We start from the raw sequence: 19,681 nt of genomic DNA, 5'->3' as shown, positions 1-19,681 counted from the left end.
TAGAAGGAAAAATCCCTAAAATACTCCTGTATTTCTGAAAATATCATAGTAATATTTGAGAGATACACTTGTATAACAAGTTAGTTTTGTTATTTTGTCAGTTTTTAATTACAAAAATGAATTTGATACTGGGACAACAGACATGAGAACATAACACCCCTTTTCATGTGCAAAACTACTTTTAAGATATATATTTGTTCCCCTTTTCTTTAAAGAGAAAAAATACAGTGTATACTTAGAATATGCAACACCAAAATGAAATCTGCATATATTGCCGAAGAATTATCATTTTTCAAGGTACTCAAAATTTTCAAATCCACCAGTAATTAATACAAAAGTTTAGCTTTTTTTTTCTGAGATTATCTTAATGACCCTAAACACTAAAAGTCTACATTAGCAAAGGAAGCATTAGAGATCATGTATTCTGTTTATTAATAACATCCCCCACATTGTATTTTCTAATGTAAACTACGTTCTCTACGCATTTGGGCTTTTTTTTTCCTGTACAATCAATCTTCAGGAGTTTCATCCTGTAAAATAGGTTCATTTTCCCCCAAACCAGAATGTTTCAACTGGTTTTGCTACTTCATTTTAACCCCAACAGATGGGACAACATGAAATTTTGAATGTGTGGTGATTGTTTTCCCCCCCACTCTAAACAAGCACAAGCGTAGGATGCCTCTGGTTTAGACCTCCCTGTTATTTGGAAACTTGTGGCTTTAAAAAGTCAGCAAGGAAATGTTGCACAAATATGCACCTGAACTAAGGCAGAAGTTTATAAATTTTAGGAGTCCAAAAGGAAATATCTTTATCCTTCAATTTCCCCTGAGATTACAACACACATTTCTAACTTCTTTTAAGCAGAGCCTTTGAACTATAGAGTCCATTCCAAGCACAGAGTCAGTAAACTTGCATTTCTTCCTTTCTTAATCAGTGAGACTGCCTCTTGAAAAATAGACAATATTCTACAGAGGGCAAAGGCACACAATACAAAAATTAACACAACCAAGTTAAAGCACAGCAAATTACAATGCTAATAAAATCCTACACGATACGTTACCTTCCGCCTCGGGCACTGAAAGGCACTACATGGATTCCCAAAGGCCCGCCGTCATTGGAGACTTCGACGAGCTTTACCATATCACTGTGAGACAATGACGAATGAGGGAATATGAACATGTACCGTGAAGGAACCGAAAAACCCCACACAAACATACACAGAAAAACAAAACCATTCCAGAAACCAAGCCATGGTGATGAAAGCATTGTTGAATACTACGTACCTGAAGATTAATCTGATGGCATGAAAGGAGATCAATCATCAAAAATAGTTCAATTAATAGAACCAACAGAAATCAAAGAATTTTTTTTAAAACTTAGCTGGATACATAAAAATAGGTCTCACCATCATCACTGCATGCATACTGCTTTATTTCTTTCTTATTCTAAAGTTAAACTGACCATTGAGCAGAAATACCTTAAATGCCACACAGAGTTTTTTCTCAGAAGCCTAAAAGCTTGTCATAGCACTAGCATGCTTTACTTTTTTATCTTAAAGCCAATGCTAAATTTTAACATTAGCTTTCTCATAATCAAATGAGAATTATTAAATTTTTAATTGGCTGAATCCTTCTAGTTTTAAAACACATTAATCTGTTTTATTGTAATTCCATTTCTTTTACTGGAAGATTCCTGCTTCTCCTTACTAAGCAGAGTTTCCAAAGTAAGATTTAACTGTAACATTCAAAACCAACCAGACGTCCCCTGAAGCAACCATGCATCTAGCTTTCAATTATAATTTTTGCTGTAGTGAGGAAAAAAGCAGAAGAAGAAAATACAGGTTCAGAAAGAGACATGCAAAAATTGTAGAAATAGATTTAGACCAAATCTATTAATGCATTTGAAACATGCCCACATCTGGAAAGGTGGAATATAGCCCATGAACCATAAAGAGCTATAAATACACAAATGAGAAAATAATATACGAAGGCCGAACTTCTCAGTAAAACTGGAAGTGAGAAATCTGAACAGAAGCCACAATCTAAATTTGTAGCTTATGCCTCTCTCTAGTATTACATACTTTTTCCATATTTCCTGGCACTATATATATACACACACAGACCTTTGAAAAGCTTATTCCTCACAAGCGTACAAATAAAATTTAATCTCGAAATGGAGCAAAGAGCAAGACAAATGCCCTGTGATAGCAGTAAAAGATTTTCTACTTCCTTCAATAAGCTCTTGATCATATGGTGGCCCATCATGAAAGCTTGCAGCTCTTTATCTGGAGTTTGAGAATACCCAGACCACATATGGCTGGGAAGTCAACACAAATTCTGCGTTACACTTTGTTTTACATTTCTTCTACATTAAAGTTTTTTAATATATTTTTAAGGTAGCCTTTACATTCGCTGTAATCAGTGTCTGGATTTTTACCTTGATTTTTAAACAACACAAAACACCAAAAATATGTTATTCTTCAGACCTGGACCAATGTTTAAAGACTGAGATCAGTACAGCATTTCATACTGTTCCCTGTGCAGTTTCTGTATAGGCTGACTTCATTTCCTTCTCACTGTATGTTAAGGCTAAGTTTTCATTAACTAGTGTGAAAGCAGCTCACAGGATTTGAGGATTCCAGCAACTCCCTCTGATCTCCAAAAGGAACTCTAAAAGACATTGTTTGCTATTGGTAGGCCTGTGATTCTCTATGATTAACTTTTTTCTGACTCTGCTATTAGCTTAGAAGAAAATTAAGGGCTAAGAAAGAGAACAAATGAAAATCTTTGTGATTCACCTGGAACTGTGTAAGCAGAAACACAGCTTAAATTTTAAAAAAACCCAACCACTTAGTTTTCATATCCAGTGTACACCATTTAGCTTGTTCCAGTGCTTGAGTCGGTCATTTTTCATTTGTTCAAAATGCACATTTAACATCTTTGCACTCATTTTTATTATACTTTTTCTTAAAAAAAAAAAAAGTCATCTCTTCCAAATTCAAATGTTAAATTCTGTAAAACAGTAAACAAGAGGAAATGATTGCTTCCTAAGAGAGATTCTTTCAATCTGGCTTCCTGATTTTCTCAGAAGTTTGGGCCAACTGCTTGAAACAAACATGCAAAGAAGTATGAGATCAAAACAAAACATAAATGAAGTAGCATATGATGAGAAGTCAATAAGTTACTTTAAAGCAACACCAGGAAGCATTAAATTTGACAGAAGTTCTGCAAATTCTATTTAGGAAACAGCATTTGGAATTTACGATGTAACAGATTTGTAAATGGAACCAAGTAAAACGCACGTTCTATTGCCTAATAGATGTCACCATGATCTTTAGCTAACATTTAAACCCTCTGTACCTAATGCATAATTTAATTCAAAAATAACAGGAGCAGAAGATTTAACTTTATTTAAAATTTAAGTTAAGCAATTTAAAAGATTTAATTTAAGGCTAGAAGGAATATTTTCTCATTAATTCCATAGCAAGGTATGGATCAGTTCTTTTCAATGAAATGCAAAAGGTCAAGTTTGCTGTATCTTTTGATGACATAAAATATCACTTAGTGATTGTCTTTTTAAATTAGGTGGAGCTAACAAAACACCAGTTTTGATCCATTCACAAAGTATGAAGCTTTTGACCACACAACTTGTGACCCCCACATATCTTCCAAGAGACTGTGAACCAGTGATTGGAATTAAGATTTTCCCCTTTGAAAAATCTGCCTGTTGATCTATTTGTACTAGCACTGGCCCTATTCCTTCTGTCAAGTTTTCAAAGTTCCATCAAATAAACATCTTCCTTGAGGCAGAAAATCTACTGTAGCATCAGCACTTATAAATGTCAAGTTTTCAATGTTCATCTTTAACAGAGGCATTTTAAACTGTTTAAAATCTATTTTTAAAAGGTCCATTGTTTAAAACCAAAATGATATGACCTAAAAAAGATTGCCCCACTTTCTTAAGAGCAGAATCACTCATATTGCTCTGAGTACTGTGCCAGTCTGTGTTCAATCTTAAGACTTGTTAAAACAATATATTCTGCTAGTAACTTACTCCAGGGAAAAATTGGTAGCATTCTCCAAACCAGTGTCTGCATGTCCAACAGGCTCAACTCTGCTGTTGTCCTCCTCTGTTTGATCTTCATCCTAGATATTAAAAGAAAAGAAATTATTTAAACCTGCATTTAATTTTATTAACTCATTTTAGTAATGAGATTTTACCACCCTCAGATTATTGGGGTTACCACATATGCAGTGAAAATGTTATGCTTCCACAAGTACAAAAATCTTTCCTCTTCTGTCTGAAACTGTTCTAAATTGGTTTTCGTCACTTTATGCATTTTTGCAATGGTATTTATAGTTTCACCGGTGTTATATCATAATTTTACTACAGTTATAAAAGCAATGCTACAGAAACTATCACAGTCAGCATTTTTTTAAAAGGTTGACAAGCAAAAGCACAAAATCAGCTGATGGTCAGCAGTGGTTGGGGAAACTCCTCCCAGGTTCTCCCTGGGTAGGTTACTGAGGGCTTGACTGAACACACAAGGCTGATCGCCGAGGCTCATCTGCAAAGACTTAAAAACAGTAAAAGAAAATGCAGCTTCTGTAATTCCATAAAGTACCAAGAGATCTTTAAACATTTTATCACAACCTTTATTAATAGTGTGCCAGAAAAGGCTGACATCAAAGAGTTACGCAAGGCTCTAATGCTAACCAATTGATTTTATTTTTAATTTCACTTTCCAAAAAGTACATACATTACTCACCAAACGTATAACTTCAATGTCAAAGTTGTGAATGCTGTATTTTCAAATTTAGATCAGGGACTTCCAGTAAGAAGATTTAAACCCATTCTTATATGTATGTTAATTATTAGAAGCTTATACTTTTAAATACCCATGTAATCAAACAGAAAATATTACAAAGTGTGAGCAGTAGGTTTCAAACACAGACAGACTCTAGAGCCAGAGCTATCAGGTCAGCAAAATAATACATGATAGCTTATGAGTTTAGCACACAGAGTCAGACAACTTATTAAAGTATTGAAGAGATGTTAAAGGCAGGCAGAGAGAGCTGGTAATGTCCAACTGACATTTCCACAGGGAATCTGCAAAAGCAGGAGGCTGGATGCATCAGGCTTCCATGGGCTGTGGATATGCCTTGTGTGCCCAGGAAAGCAGCACACTGTGTGAGGCCAAGCTACTGGGAAGATTGATGATCCTGTGTCTCGAGAGGTGTTAATATGCACTTCCTCATCATCTTCTCTGTTAAGCACAAGGTAAGTAATAACCAGCATCTTGAACCTGCCTAGAACTGGGTATTTACTGATTTCAGTTGAAGTTCTATATGTACCACTACAACAAATTTTAAAATTAAATAAATACTCAAATCTCCATGACTCCATGAATTCAAAAGTCACATGCAAAAAGGTTTATAAAGGAAAATCAGAACATCTGGAGTTGTTTCATACTGAAAAGAGGCATTCCACCTTGTTTCATACGGCAGCTTGCAAATCACTGTTGCCATGGATTTCCTGTTTGAAGTTAGGGACACTGGTGGTTGTAGAAAACTTTGTATTTTTATTGCACTGAAGCTATTACTAGTCTAAACAGAACTCTTCATCAGAGTCGCTGATGAAATCTAATTTTGAATCTCACTTATGGCAAAAGGTCATCACAGATGAACATGACTTTGTTAATACAATGTTTTTTGGAAATTTTTCATGTGTGATTTTTCCAAGCAAACATACAAGAAGTATATATACATGGAAGAAGAGACTGAAATAACATCCTATCTATTTGTAGATATGCCTCTGCTAAAAAATAAATGTCTGGCTTTATGCTGTGTCATTTTAGCAGACATCTATGTATGTGCAACGTAAGCATCATTCATTTAGTAACACCTGAGTCCTACACTTCACCAATTTTTAGCCCCACAAGCTTTTCTCTTCACAGACTACTTTAAGTCTGTAAACAAAACTCCCCTTGCCCCAGTCAGTGTTTGCAGCAGTACTTTGGGCTTGCTCTTGATAGAACTGCCTTCAGTGCCCTCCTGGGACACAGCCCCCTGTGCAATACTTGAGCTAAATCCTTGTACAAAACCTTCTTTCCACCCTTCCCAGCCCTGAGGGTATCTTTGATCTTGTTCCCACCACCTCCTGTCTGGTCAGACCTAGGCTTCTCAACTTATTGGACATTCTGTTTCCTTTCTGTCATGGGTTAGCAAGCATAGTCCCGGAAGGGATGTTCTTGCAAAGGGGTGCTTACAGCTTCCTCTGTGATCTGACAGAACCTATGAGCTGTCCAGTTTGAATATGGACAATTCTTTAAGCCACTAAAGTTGTGACCGCCTCTGTAATCCACACTTAAGAATAGGAAACTCAGAGGCAGACTGTCTCGTTTCCGCTGCTGGGACAGGTGGCTGCGGGCCCCGTGCGGGGGCCAGCGGGCCCGGCCCAGGCCCTGCTCGGGCCAGGCTGGGCCAGGTCACGGCCATCCTGGAGCCCTGTTCCACCTGCAGACCCCCCCCCCCACCACTGCAGGGCTGTGGGCAGCCGGAGCGGCTCAGCTCCCCCTCTCCAGTGTGGCCAAGATTCAGCTGAAACTGCACCGGTGTCCGGCAAAGATCATGTGACCAACAGCGATAAGCGAAATTCCAGCTGCAAGGCCTAGGTGAGATTAACCTTTTTAGTGCTGTGAAGAGCTGAAAACCTGAGGGAAGAGAAAGAGGAGATGCTTAAAGCTGAAATTCTGTTGTGAAGCTATGATATATCCGAGTATCCTGTTGTAATTTCATGAAGGCGGGGGGGTGGAGCGTTCAACTTGTACTTGTGAGCAAAAGCACCTGCGCTGAGATAGGCAGATGCTGACGCAGCTGTAATTTCATGAGAAGTTTGAACAGGGAGAGATGGAAGAGATGAGGACTTTTGCTCCAAATGGAAAAGGAGAAAACCTCAGTTCCTAGAGATGCTCCCAGAGATAGTCCTAGAGATGAAGATGAGGAGGACCCTTTGCTCCCAGGGAAGGAGAAGGGCCTCTGTTCTTAGAGATGAAATGCTCCCAGAGATGGGTGAAGAGAACTTTTGTTTCTGAATGGCTCAACCTTAAAATTTTACCCCAGTAATTTCAAGAGTGGACCCCCGAAAGCAGTTGTGGGAAAAGCTGCAAGTCGGGGGAAGGGACTCACATGCGAGCAGAGAACCAACCCGGGTGGCTGTCTCGTTGTGATAATGTTTTCATAGCATGGGCAAGTGAGACTCCTCTTCCTAAATGGACTGAAAAATGTTGTTATGGAAGTGGTAAACAGACTGAACATCTGAAGGGTTGTCTTTTTACACTGTCACTGGGAGAAGGGAGAAAGGTGGGGGGAGGAGAAGAGTTCTGAAGGTGTGGTATGATTTTTTTTTTCCTCTTTTAGGTCTGTTAATAAACTTCTTTATATTCTTTCAAGTTTGGTGCCTGCTGTGCGTTTCTCCTAATTCTTATCTCACAGAAGGTAAACAGTAATGAGTATTTTGGACCAAACTACTACACTTTCTTTCTGTCCCACCTGGTGGTCCAGAGGTTTTTTCTGCCAAGGAGAGGAGCATCCCTATGCCTGACCTCAAGTGCAGCCAGGTCAAAGCAAACAGCCAACTTAGCTGCCTCCTGCCTATATGCACCTTTCAATATTGGGGTATAACAAATCAGAAACTGCAAATCAATAGCTATGTAAAACAGATGCTCTCTGGCACCATCACATCTACATTTTGTGGCTTTTGTATCGAGAATCATAAACACAGCAAGTTTTGGAACCACATTGACTGTCAGTTATCCAAGCAATTAATAAACAGCAGCTCCTACACTCCTCTGTCTGGCTTTTCCTGGACAGCAGACAGATCTATATCAGAAACATGCATGTGCCCATAAATAGGTGCTTAGAGGAGGAATCATAATCCCAATGAAAGGGCTACTGCCATAATCAACAGATGTATGATGTTCCATTTAAAAAAACTTTAATATTACAGTAATCAGACTCTCTTTTCTTCTCAAAATAACACAGATTTTGATTTACACTGAAGTGAACGGAGAGAAAAATTGGACACCTGCAGAGGGATTTGACTTAAAATTCTGATTTACTATGAAAAGTAACTAACTAGCTGTGCAAATCTTTGCATCAAGCAATTATTTCTTTATTTGGAAAGCAGTTTTCTTCTGAAAGGCAAATTTGACCTGGATGAGGTAAACAAGGAAAAGGACATTTAACAGAACAAGCAAGAAAGTTTCTGTAAACCCACATGGATATTACTGCAGATATTTCTCAGAAATAACTGATTTGAGCAAGCTCCCAAAATTGTAAGGTTTCTTTTCTCTATATAAAAGCACTGATATCTGATATGTCAAAAGATACAGTTTTTAATGTACAGCTACTAAAGACACAGTATGGTTTTTTCCAAAATTGAAAAAAGAATAATTTAAAAATAATTTCCTCTTTACAGCACTAAGGAAAATTTAAAGCACCTCTTCCAATGTACTTCTCTATATCTTGATGTGCTCGGTGTAAAATTTCCCACTGTTCTAAAAATAAATAAAAAAAAATTTCTAAGTTCTGTAATAAAATTAATGACTCAAAACCTGAAAAATTATTTTAACTGCTCAAAATGGACTATTTGTGCTAACAGTTCTACATATAAAGGTCCATTTCACAGCTCACCTGCACAGTGTTAATGAAATACATATGAAAAGTTGCCAATTGGGTTTTTATTTTTGAAGACAATCTCTCTATCACCACCTAGGATTACAAAATCTGCAGAGTTAAGAAATGTCAGCAGTACTCTTGCCAACTGAACCTTATCCAATATATATGAACTCAAACAGATCTTTTAATTACATTTTCTCAGAAAATTCCAGAGTGAAATATGGCTAGTGTTATTTCCAAAGCTCAAAACCAGCCACACTTTCCCTGTCTTACTGGAAATTTTAACTTCCATTACCAAAATATTAGCTCCTGCCTCTGATTAACCCACAACGTCATCTTCAAAGAAGCTCTCTGCCACTCATCGCTGCTGTTCAATAAACTTTTCATGAACCAAAACAGAAATAGAAATTCACATTCCCTTGTATTTTGACAATTTTCTACCGAAAACTCAGTTGCAGCCAGGGAGTCTGAGTATGAAATTCCTACATCTTTCATTTGTGCAGCCTTTGTTTCTAGGTGCCTGATCTGAGAGAGTGAGGATCACGGTCTGCTTCAGGCAGACACAATGGGAAGTGGGCTCTGAAGGCCTGTAAGGGTTATGTATAAATCTATCTTCTCTGAACACTTAATCCCATCTCTTAATTCAACAGCAATATCTCCATTCTACCAATAACTGGGAAAATAAAAACGGAAGTAAAGATGTTTGGTTTGGGTGGTTTGGTTGGTTTTTTTCAGTTCAGGGAGGCATAATAATTGTTTCATTATTGTTCAGAAAGTGATATTTTAGTGATAATGGCTGTAAAAAGACAGTAAACTCTGCTTTCAAATCACTTGAGAACTCTTTGGCAAGGTGTGCTCCACTGACCACCAGTACACCTATAATGTAAACAGCAACTCTCTTGTGCATTGAATTTCAGCTGGAAGAGTCCTCTAAGATCATGTCTAACCATTAACCCAGAACTGCCAGTCTGCAGTATATGTGCTTCAAGATAAAAGAACTGATTGTGGAAACAGATTTAGATACACTGAAATGTACCTGCACAAGGGCAGGATAGGCCTTGTCTGTCTGGGCCTCCTTTACAGTTTTTGTGCATTTTCCCAACTCCTAAAGAAACTGGCAAGATGAGCCATAATGATTAGGAAAGCGTTGATATGTCACTATTGCTGTAGTAATCATCTTTACAAAGTAACTTTTAAAAGTAATTTTTCCTAGGAATTATTGCTTTTATCACACTCATCCAGAGGAAATAAGAGGTCAATACTGTTTGCATATTTTAGTATGATGAAAGGACTACTTGCATGGACATAAAGCTGTTTACCTGCTGAGCTGGCAGTATGCAAGAAGCCAAACTTTTCTGGCAGTCTTGCAGTGCCCAGACTTCAATGAAATGAAAAGCAGAGAGAAGTTTATTTCTTGGCATTTTGCAATTTCTCCTAGTTCCTCCTTCAAGAATGTGACTAATTTAAATTTTAGATATTATTGAGCTGATATAACACTGATACAATGTGATAACATTATTTCTGTATCTTTTATTAATACCACATATGAGTACAGTATTCAGTCAGCTCAGTCCCTCAGTAATGGCTGTGTGGCCTGAGACCCAGCTGGAGACAGCACTGCCTCAGTGAGCATCACAAGTGAGAGTCACTTTCCCATGGAGCATCACACACTGGGCTGTTTGCTTTCTAGCATTTAATTTTTTTAAATTTTAGCACAGTGAGTGTAAATAAGTCCTGTAAATACCAAACTGAAAGGCTCAGTATCTAACACCCAACAGGTACTTTAGCGTTTACTGTAGAAAAGGACAGATTATCAATAATGACAAGCTGCAGACAATATTTTTTTCCTCAGCCAAGACACAAATAAAATAAAGCTTATGCTATTAAAATATGCCCCTCCCTTCATGCTTCCCCCTTTAGTCTCTTGTACTTCTCTGTAATGATTATGGAAGGAGAGACATATTCACTATTAGTCTCCTGGCAGCTGTGCTTCATAAATGTTTGTTTGGTCTTGCAACATAAAGTAGGTTCTCTCTCTCTCTGTATGATCAGACTTGATAGGAAACAGCTCCTAAGAGACCTATTTTCTTGTGTCTTAACTAGCACAAATACACCAGCATCAGGCTTTTGTGCTAATGTTCTCACTTTGTGATTAACCGGCCAAATCTCCAGAGAATGGCAATTTTCAATCAAATCTGAAGAGCAGTTACAAAGACAACATGGGGAAAACCCAAAAAATATTGAATACAAAAAATAAGCTATGTTCCCTCTTGAACATACATATATATGCACAAATAATTAGGTGAGAGCTTTGTGTAATTCACAATAGCCCTATACTTGGTGCACTGCCATTATCAGTAATCCAATGAGAGAGAAAATGTTCATGAAGTCATCATCCACTTAAAAAAAAAAGCAAAACAATCATTTAATCTTATATATATATATATATACACACATATACAAGTTAACATTCTCTTTACATTTCAATAATCTCTATGTTATTCACATCCTTCTGCAGGATGGTCACCCTGCAATTGGAAATGACAATATTCATATAATTTTTATATGCCTCACTACTCTAAAATGAAATTTGCCTTGCTCAGTCAAATCAGTGAATAGGTATCATATAGGCACAGAGAAGTACAGAATGGAAGGGATTTCTCAGGTCTCTGATGAATATCAAATTCATTCCCTGCTATCACAGGCAATCATCTCTTATTTCCCATTTATTAAACTGATCAAGCTGAGCCTTAAACCTGGTTGGCTTCATGATGGCACTATTTCTGTTGTGAAGTGCCTTAAAAGGAAATGTTTTTACAGATTTTAAAGAGTGATTAATTTTATATTCCTATTGTCCAAAAGGCAGAACACCAGAGAGCCAATGAATATCATTTGATACAACCTTCCTTTGGCAAACCCATATGACAATTCATTCAATTTTGAATAACTAGCATTTTTTCCTTCATAATGACTCTTCTTAAAACATGTATTAGAAACTTTGCAAAACTAATAACAGCTGAACAAGTCCTATGGTATCCCAGTTATTTTGTAGTGTGTATCAGTTTAGAGCTTCACTGAAGTCAGCAGTCTTTAGGGGCTCAACAGCTTGTGATGTATCACTGAAATGACACACATGTTCTGTAATGATTTGGTGGCATACACCTCTACCACACAGCAAGCCAGGCTGGTGGCAGGAGCACAACACAACTACTGCTTGGCCATGTAGCAGAGCTTCCCCTAAAAAAGATTTTTACTAGATTATGCTGCAGTTAATTGTTTTTACAGTAGGCACTGCAGACTGCACCGAAAAGTACAAGAGCCTTTTAAGAGCTTTAGTAGGTTAGGCAAAAGGTTTTCTTGCTAGTGAATTTAACTTGAGACATTTTGCTGCTTCTGCTTCTTCACAGTAAAGAAAATCTTGTGCATGTCCTTACAGTAGTAGCTTATCAACGAACAGCAAGAAATTCATTAAATTCAAGGGGGGTTTTTGTTGTTGATAGAACGTGCTTCCTAATTAATGCATCTGAATACTCTATGCCTACCAGCAGAGAAAAGAATATTGAGGAAAAGGGAAAAAAATTATTAGCCAAAAATTGCAAACACTCATGCAACTTGGCAACCCCATACAAGGAAAACAGCACAAAATGGGATTTGACAGAGAAAAAGCCCACAGTAACGTCTAAAGCACCACTGATTATCAACCATTTCACAGTGTGTATCGTAATTGTATTTCACAGACTGTATTTGCTGTTTGATTGAAAACTACAGCATTTGTTTTCCTCAGACTAAGGTGATGCCACTCTGGATTGTTTCCATGACTTCTCCAGGACCACTGACAGTCCAGGGTGGGAGGCAGAGGGAGATGTGCTGCAAAGCAATAGCTACCAGAACAAATCCATCTAGGTTCCTATAGAGATGGCAAGTATCAAATGAATAACAAAAATATGTAGCTGTTCCCACCAGATCATATTTAAGAGACATTTCAAAGAAGACTCAAGTATTACTGGAGCAAAAAACTATTTCTGCGGTCATTTTGCAACAGCTCTAAGTCCACATATAATATGCACCACTATAACACTCATAGCACACTACAAAATAATATAAAGGTGACAGAAGAGTGCCCTAAGTTTCTGTTCACTGACAAATGGGTAAAGTGCTGCCAAATTGAACCTTAAAAAATACCTTGATGATATATTTATTATGTTAGAGACTTAAGATGAAGACAATATTGGGTCCTTTCTAATTTCCTACACTGACATGTTATATGATAGTGGCAAAAATCACTCAAAAGTGCATTTCCCTATGAACATGTTGGGGACAATACTACATGTTTGCAAAGGCAAATGTAAGACTCTTGGATCTGACACTTTGAAAAGCAGAAATATTAAAATGGATCTGAAATGTCTCAGCAGCGGCTTAGGATGCTAAGCCACAAAATGCTTCTTGCTCAAAGATACCAGATGAGCTTCATCTCTTCCTTTTCTTAGCACCTAGTAACACCTGCAGTGCATAATCTGTTTTTTAAACATTTTATGAGATGCTGAGTATATGAAGAACTACAAAACTCAAGGCATTTCATCACATAATGAATTTGTCAGACAGTTCATTTACAGAGCAACCGATAAGTAAAACCAACCACAGCTAACAGGAATAGCCAGAAAAGATTTGGCAGGACCAGACAAGGCTTCCTAGCATTTATAGTGCTGCCTGTTGGGGAGCCCAATAAAATTAATCCTTAAAACCAAATGTAATGATAAAATCAACCAAAAGATTAGATGCAACAATAAAGCACTAACCTCTCACGTGCTACATATTTGAAATATATAAAGCATGGATGTCACACTTTTAGTATTAAGTGAAGCATCTAAAGAGCTTTCTGAAGATCTGATCAATAACAAATTATAGACGTGTCCATCGTATTACAAAGAGAAGTAACTCTCTCATAGACCCATGTACAGCTACACCAAATTACCTCAAATTGATTCTTGCCTTAAAAATGGGTTTATTTTGTGTAACTGCCTAGTTACAGTCTTTATCCTCCTTTCTGTTTTTCCTCAGGATTCAAAACATATCTGTTTCACAGGTGTAAGTCTGCTCTTTGTTTGTTTTACGTAAGGCTTATCTACAGAATATTTTCATGTTCAAATCTCTGAAATTTTATACTCTTCTCATATGATTCACAGACTGACATACAGACCACCAAGATCTGCCAGTGTAAAACAAATATTAGGGTTCATATCAAATACAGATTCAAAGTCTTACTTTGATGTCAGAATCATGGGAAGTATCTTTAAAGGAAATAGTTATCAGCTTTACTTGAAACAAGGCTACAATTACAGGTCAATGTATAATCAAATTCCCCTGCAAAGTTTAGCCCAAAGGCCAGGCCTGGTTATCATCTACCTTGCATAATGCAGGAATTGCCTCAATTACAGAGACATCCCCACATGGTGAACCAATCTAAGTGTAGCACTTATATTGGAACAAACACACTCTGGTTGATATCTTCGTATACTGTTTATTTTCCCTTTCATTGTGGTAACTGATACATACACTGCTCCTATACACCACCCCTTGCTAACTCATGTAATACCTGCACACAGAAAGAAAACTGCTCCTGCTTTGGTAAGAGGTGCTTCACTTAAATTTTTTCACAACAGGAGTGATTTTTACAAAATGAAGTCTAATTTTCTTTTAGAATTTGAGTTCTTCCTACTCCACAATGCTAGGGAATACAGTTCTGGGATTTCAGGACCAGCAGCATTCACTTGATATGGAGAAGTTGATGTTTATGGAACTAAAAAAACCCCACAATATACTCCTAACTTGGATTCTTACTATGGCATCCAGGAAATAAATACATACACATATATATAGAGAGAGAGAGAGAAAGAGAGAGAAAGAGAGAGAGAGATGATATAGATAGATACAGATATGCTTCTAAATAGACATACGTATTTAGAAGGCCACAACAACAAATACATTCTTTTTTTCTTAAAGTAGGAAAAAAACAGATTACATGGCAGAGGTACAACTACGTTGTGTTTGTTCTTTTCTGTTGAGTAGTCTAAAGTAGGTCAAGTTAGGCACATCCATTAGTTCTCCTATAAATAGATCCACACTGAATTCACCTGCTTGTAACTAATGTAGAGCAACAGAATTTCAAATACTTTTCCCTTTAATCTGACAAGTTAGTTTATTCTGTATACCGACACCAGGAAAAAAAAAAAGTCATTAAGTCCTGCATGATTTTTAAAAGCCAAAAAAACCCCGGAAAACTATGGAAACATGAAATTGGGACACACTTTCCCTGCAGAAAACCAAGTGTACATGCCTCCACCTCTAAGTTTAGGGATCTGAAAGACTTCTGCAGAGATGTATTATAGATAAGTCACATACTTTCCCCTTGATAGAAAGACAAAGGAAGGAGACAATTCTGTATTAATCACTTCATATTTTCCCTGTAACACTCCTGAATATATTATTATTCACCTCGCCTTTTCAAAGACCGTGATTTTCATCCTTCTGAGGATTTTTTTTTTTTAAGATACAAAAAGCATTTCTTATTTAGCAACTTGAATTTGTCATTAGGCAATTTTCAAACAGGTCTCATAGCTCTTTTATCCTTATTCATTTCTTTTTTTCTTTTTTAATCTGAAATGGTCCCTTGTTGCTTGATTTGCAGATCTGTATCAGCATGCAAGGATTTCACTAGCTTCAGCCAAGTACAGAACAGTTCAATCCCCTGGAGGACTGAACGTAAGAGTCAATTTAGAAGCAAGGTAAAAGTATAGCACTCTGCTCCCCACCACACAAAACATCATTTTACTCACACAGGCATCTTAATAACAAAATTCAGTTCTGGATATTTTTCTCAGCATGGCTCAGGAGTGTTCAGAAATTACATCAGAAAGATCACTGAAGACTTGGCTTTTTAAAAGTTTGATTAAAATATCTGTTTTCCAGTAGGGTAAAGTCTGTACAATGGTGGGAGTTTAAACCTAGGACATATTTTTGAGTTCTGTCTCATTTAGAAAAGGTAACTTTTGTTTTCGTATTACTGACAATCCCCCTGTTAATTTCACCCAAAGAACCATAAAAATCATGGAATGGTTCTGTTTGAAACGGTCCTTAAAGTTCATCTAATTAAAATCTCCTGTCATGGGCAGAACACCTTCCACTAGATCAGGCTGCTCAGAATCTACTGTCCCCTGAAGACTTGCCCTGACTTTGAGGTGACATGCCTTGAGCTCTTCCAGGAATGGGGTATCCACAGCTTCTCTGGGCAAACTGTTCCAGTGCCTCACCACTCTGACAAAAAAGAATTTCTTCCTAACATGTAATCTAACTTCTTTCAGGTTAAAGCCATTTATAGCCCTTGTCCTACCACTAAAAACCCTTGTAAAAAGTTTCTCTCCAGCTTTCCTGTAAGCCTCCTTTAAGTACTGGAAGGTGCTGTAAAGTCTCACCAGAGCCTTCTCTTCTCCAGGCTCAATACCCCCAACTCTCTCAGCCTGTCATCACAGCAGAGGTGCTTCAGCTCTCTGGTCATCTTCATGGTGTCCTCTGGACTCACTCCATCAGGTCTGTATCTTTCTTATGATGGGGGGCCCCAGAGCTGATGCAGCACTCCAGGTGAGATCTCACCAGAGCAGAGCAGAGGGGCAGAATCACTTCCCTCTCACTGCTGCCCACGCTGCTTTGGATGCAGCCCAGGACACGTTTGGCTTTCTGGGCTGCAAATGCACATTTTCAGGTCACGTCCAGCTCCTCCTCAACAACCCCAAGTCCTTCTCCTCAGGGCTGCTCTCAAACCATTCTTCACTGTTGGGGTTTTAGGAGCTCTCCTGGGTTTTTTTCTGTTAAAGGAATTTTCCCCATATGTGTTGCTAGGGGGACAAATTGCTGGGTACTTCAGAAAAACGAAAGAGATGGCTAGGGGGTGGGGTGCATCTGGCTACTCTTTTGTTTCACCTGGGTGTGCGGAGGCTGCTTTCTTCGGCTGCTTTTCTTTCTGCCAGAGAAACCCTGGGATCCCAAGCCCGCCGTTGCTTTGAGCCTTCGCTATGTTGTAGCCATGCTCGCCCTGCCTGCCCAGGCCTCCGGGGGGGTCCCCATTTGGACACATCTGCTCTGCCATCTGGGATTTGTGCTCATCCCTGCCGTTCCAGTCTGCCGTTCCAGCCTGCTGTTCCCGAGGGTCCGGCCGGACACCGGGATCGGCTGCCCAGGGGTTTGTGAAGCCTTTGTCCCATCCCTTCCCGGGATCCCAGGCCGCCAGTGCCGCGTGCTCCCCGAGCTCGCTCCGGAGCGCCCCCTGCAGCCGCGGGGGAACCATCGCACCTGCCCTGCTCACCGGGAGCCGCCAGCGCCCCTGCCGGCTGCGAGCGGAACTGCACCCGAGGGGAAAGGGCCCGACAGCCGAGAAGGCTGGGACTGGGTTTGTGATTGTTTGCTGTTACTGCCATGGTTATTGCTGCTTGTTTGACTGGTTATACACATATAGATATGTAATAGTAAAGAACTGTTATTCCTATTCCCCATATCTTTGCCTAAAAGCCCCTTGATTTCAAATTATAATAACTTGGAGGGAAGGGGGGTTGCATCCGCCATTCCAAAGGAGGCTCCTGCCTTCCTTAGCAGCCACCTGTCTTTCAAACCAAGACATTCACCCAGCCTGTATTTTGTGCTTGGGATTGTCCCAGTCCAGGTTCAGGATCCTGCATTTGCCCTATTTGAACTTCATGAGGTTTGCATGTGCCCAGCTCTTCAGCCTGTCCAGGTCCCTCTGGATAGCATCCCTTCCCTCCAGCGTGTCAACCACGCCACACAGCTTGGTGTTGTCAGCAAACCTAACAAGGACGCCCTCAATTCCACTGATACTTTAATATCTTATCATCTTGATTAAAGAAAAATCCATGGGTTTCCTCTCATTTAGACAGTGATTTATCTCCACTTCTCATTTGCTAGGATTTGCTAACATACAGCTTTAGTTTATGACTTTTTAAATTTATATTCATACTGATTAAAAGTAAAAACACCTAGAGATCAGTTTCAAAAGGTCTTTTGTGGTACACACCACATAGATGGACAAACACACCTGAGCTAAAGCAGCCTTAACGTGCATATATCTTAACATTAAGTCTTACTTTTTCAGGCCATCCTTCCCTAAAAGAACAAAACCAAGCAAGGTTCTGCCCCAGATCTCAGAGGAGAAAGACGCGGAAGGGAGCCCCAGCACTGTGATGCTGGTGCAGAACATCTGGCCTTGATGCAGAAGGACAAGGCACCCAAGCCTGCTCTCCTCTCAGCTCCTGTGAAATTTTGAGTGATGACATTTCAACATTTTGCAGTTTTATCTATTACTTCTCTTTTGCTGAATTGCACAGTTGCATTCCACTTTTTTTTCCACCTCATTCCACTGAGAAACTCCACTAAAATTGCTTCAATTGAGTTTCCCTGTTATGCTGTAGAATTTTCTTTTTTGGTCTTTTGCACAACATGGCTTTTACCTTAGGCACCAAACAAATTCACCATTTTAATAACAGAAAATGCTATAGCATTTTTCATTGTTCTTTGCTCAATTTGTTTTGTTGAAACCAACATGAAAAACAATTTCAAACTTCTCAGTAAATGCTTCATTTACAAATGCTCCATTCCAAGTGCCTACAGGGTTACAATCTGGTCTACGACAATTTTATTCATTTTTTAATCAAAAGCATTAAATCAAATTTTAAATAAATACTACTCAGTACCTCTGTAGTGCCCTCCAGCACAGTATGGCAAAAGCACTTCATGGACACTAATGACTTTAGCTTCACTGCACCCTTAGGAAGAAGATTAGAGGTTATTCTTCAAATTATTTATTTGAGGAAACTGAGGCATGAAAGATTTCTTTCCCTGTTTTTGAGGTTCATCTCCAGCCTTAGATGCTTTCAGTTTTGGGTGATGTCTCTGAGATAGACAGAGCCTTACTTTGAGAAAAATGTAAAATATTCACATGTACTCCAGAACTTAATGAAAAAGGCAACAGACAGCACCACAGGACCCATCACCTCTTGGAGGATGGTGGCTGGAGAAAGGCTGGGAAAAGCACCAACTCCCTTGGAGCAGTTTCATCGTGGGCCTGCACCAGCACGCGTGCAATGCTCACTGCCATGCAAAGCTCTTACACAACACGTGATGAAACAAGATCAACAGTCAAATTTCATCATCACCACCTCACTAAGCTATCCAGGGACCACCAAAGACAACCTCTTTGCCTAAAATGTACCAAGGAACAAAATGTAGGACATCACACAACTGCTACAACCACAGCTCCAGAGGGACTCTGCAAACTGTTACAAAAGGGAGGGCATTTCAAGAAATAACTAATTTAGTGCCATTTGTTGCAGCAGAAGAGATCCCATCTCCTCAATAAAATTAATTCTTTTTAAACATCTTCTCAGAGACCTTATTTCCATTTGTGATTCTTTCCCTTTTCCACACTAAGTCAGAGCAGTTTGGACAGAATTCAGCATGTGTGATGGTGGTACAGTATTTCCAAACAATTGTATTTCCATCCTGCAGCCCATAATAACACCTCAGCCCGGCATTTCATTATCCTGCAAGACCAGCACAAACCACAGACGTGGGTTGTTGAAAGCAGCAGTCTCCTCTTTTCCCCTCCCCAGATGGTCATGTCTGGCACTGGATTCCTCTGTCCACCTTCTCCTTTCAGTTTATTCAAGCATTTGTATCATTGTACAAAAGATCTAAATTAAAATTAATGTTTAATAAAAACAATTTTAATTGGTTACATTTCCCAGGCTGGTCCAGTTCAGTCTAATTAACAGCCTCATAAAAGCTTAGGGACGCACAAGGGAGGAAGCAAAGCATGGCCAAGACTGCTTCTTTCAGCAGCAGAGATGATTGAAAATGTCTCTACTGCTGTGGCCTCAGATCATTGAAAGGATACTGCTCATCTTCAGTCTCAGAAACAGCTCAAGGCACTCATTTAAGCA

At 38.8% G+C, this 19,681-nt stretch overlaps 1 protein-coding gene across 13 annotated transcripts in view; it reads right to left on the bottom strand.

Moving 5' to 3' along the window:
• Positions 1 to 19,681, bottom strand: part of PARD3 (par-3 family cell polarity regulator) — a 448,911-nt gene that overhangs the window by 215,893 nt on the left and 213,337 nt on the right. For 12 of the 13 annotated variants that reach the window (XM_082293631.1, XM_082293621.1, XM_082293619.1 and 9 more), the window contains 2 exons: positions 4,054 to 4,145; positions 1,061 to 1,144 (listed from right to left, as the gene is read on the bottom strand). In XM_082293631.1, coding sequence (XP_082149757.1) covers positions 1,061 to 1,144; positions 4,054 to 4,145 — 176 coding nt within the window. The remainder of the gene's footprint in view (positions 1 to 1,060; positions 1,145 to 4,053; positions 4,146 to 19,681) is intronic. The other variant, XM_082293629.1, reaches the window with a different exon arrangement.

Source organism: Coloeus monedula, assembly GCF_965178545.1.
Source record: "Coloeus monedula genome assembly, chromosome: 1".
NCBI classification, from domain to species: domain Eukaryota; kingdom Metazoa; phylum Chordata; class Aves; order Passeriformes; family Corvidae; genus Coloeus; species Coloeus monedula.
This window is presented reverse-complemented; position numbering and strand designations above follow the sequence as displayed.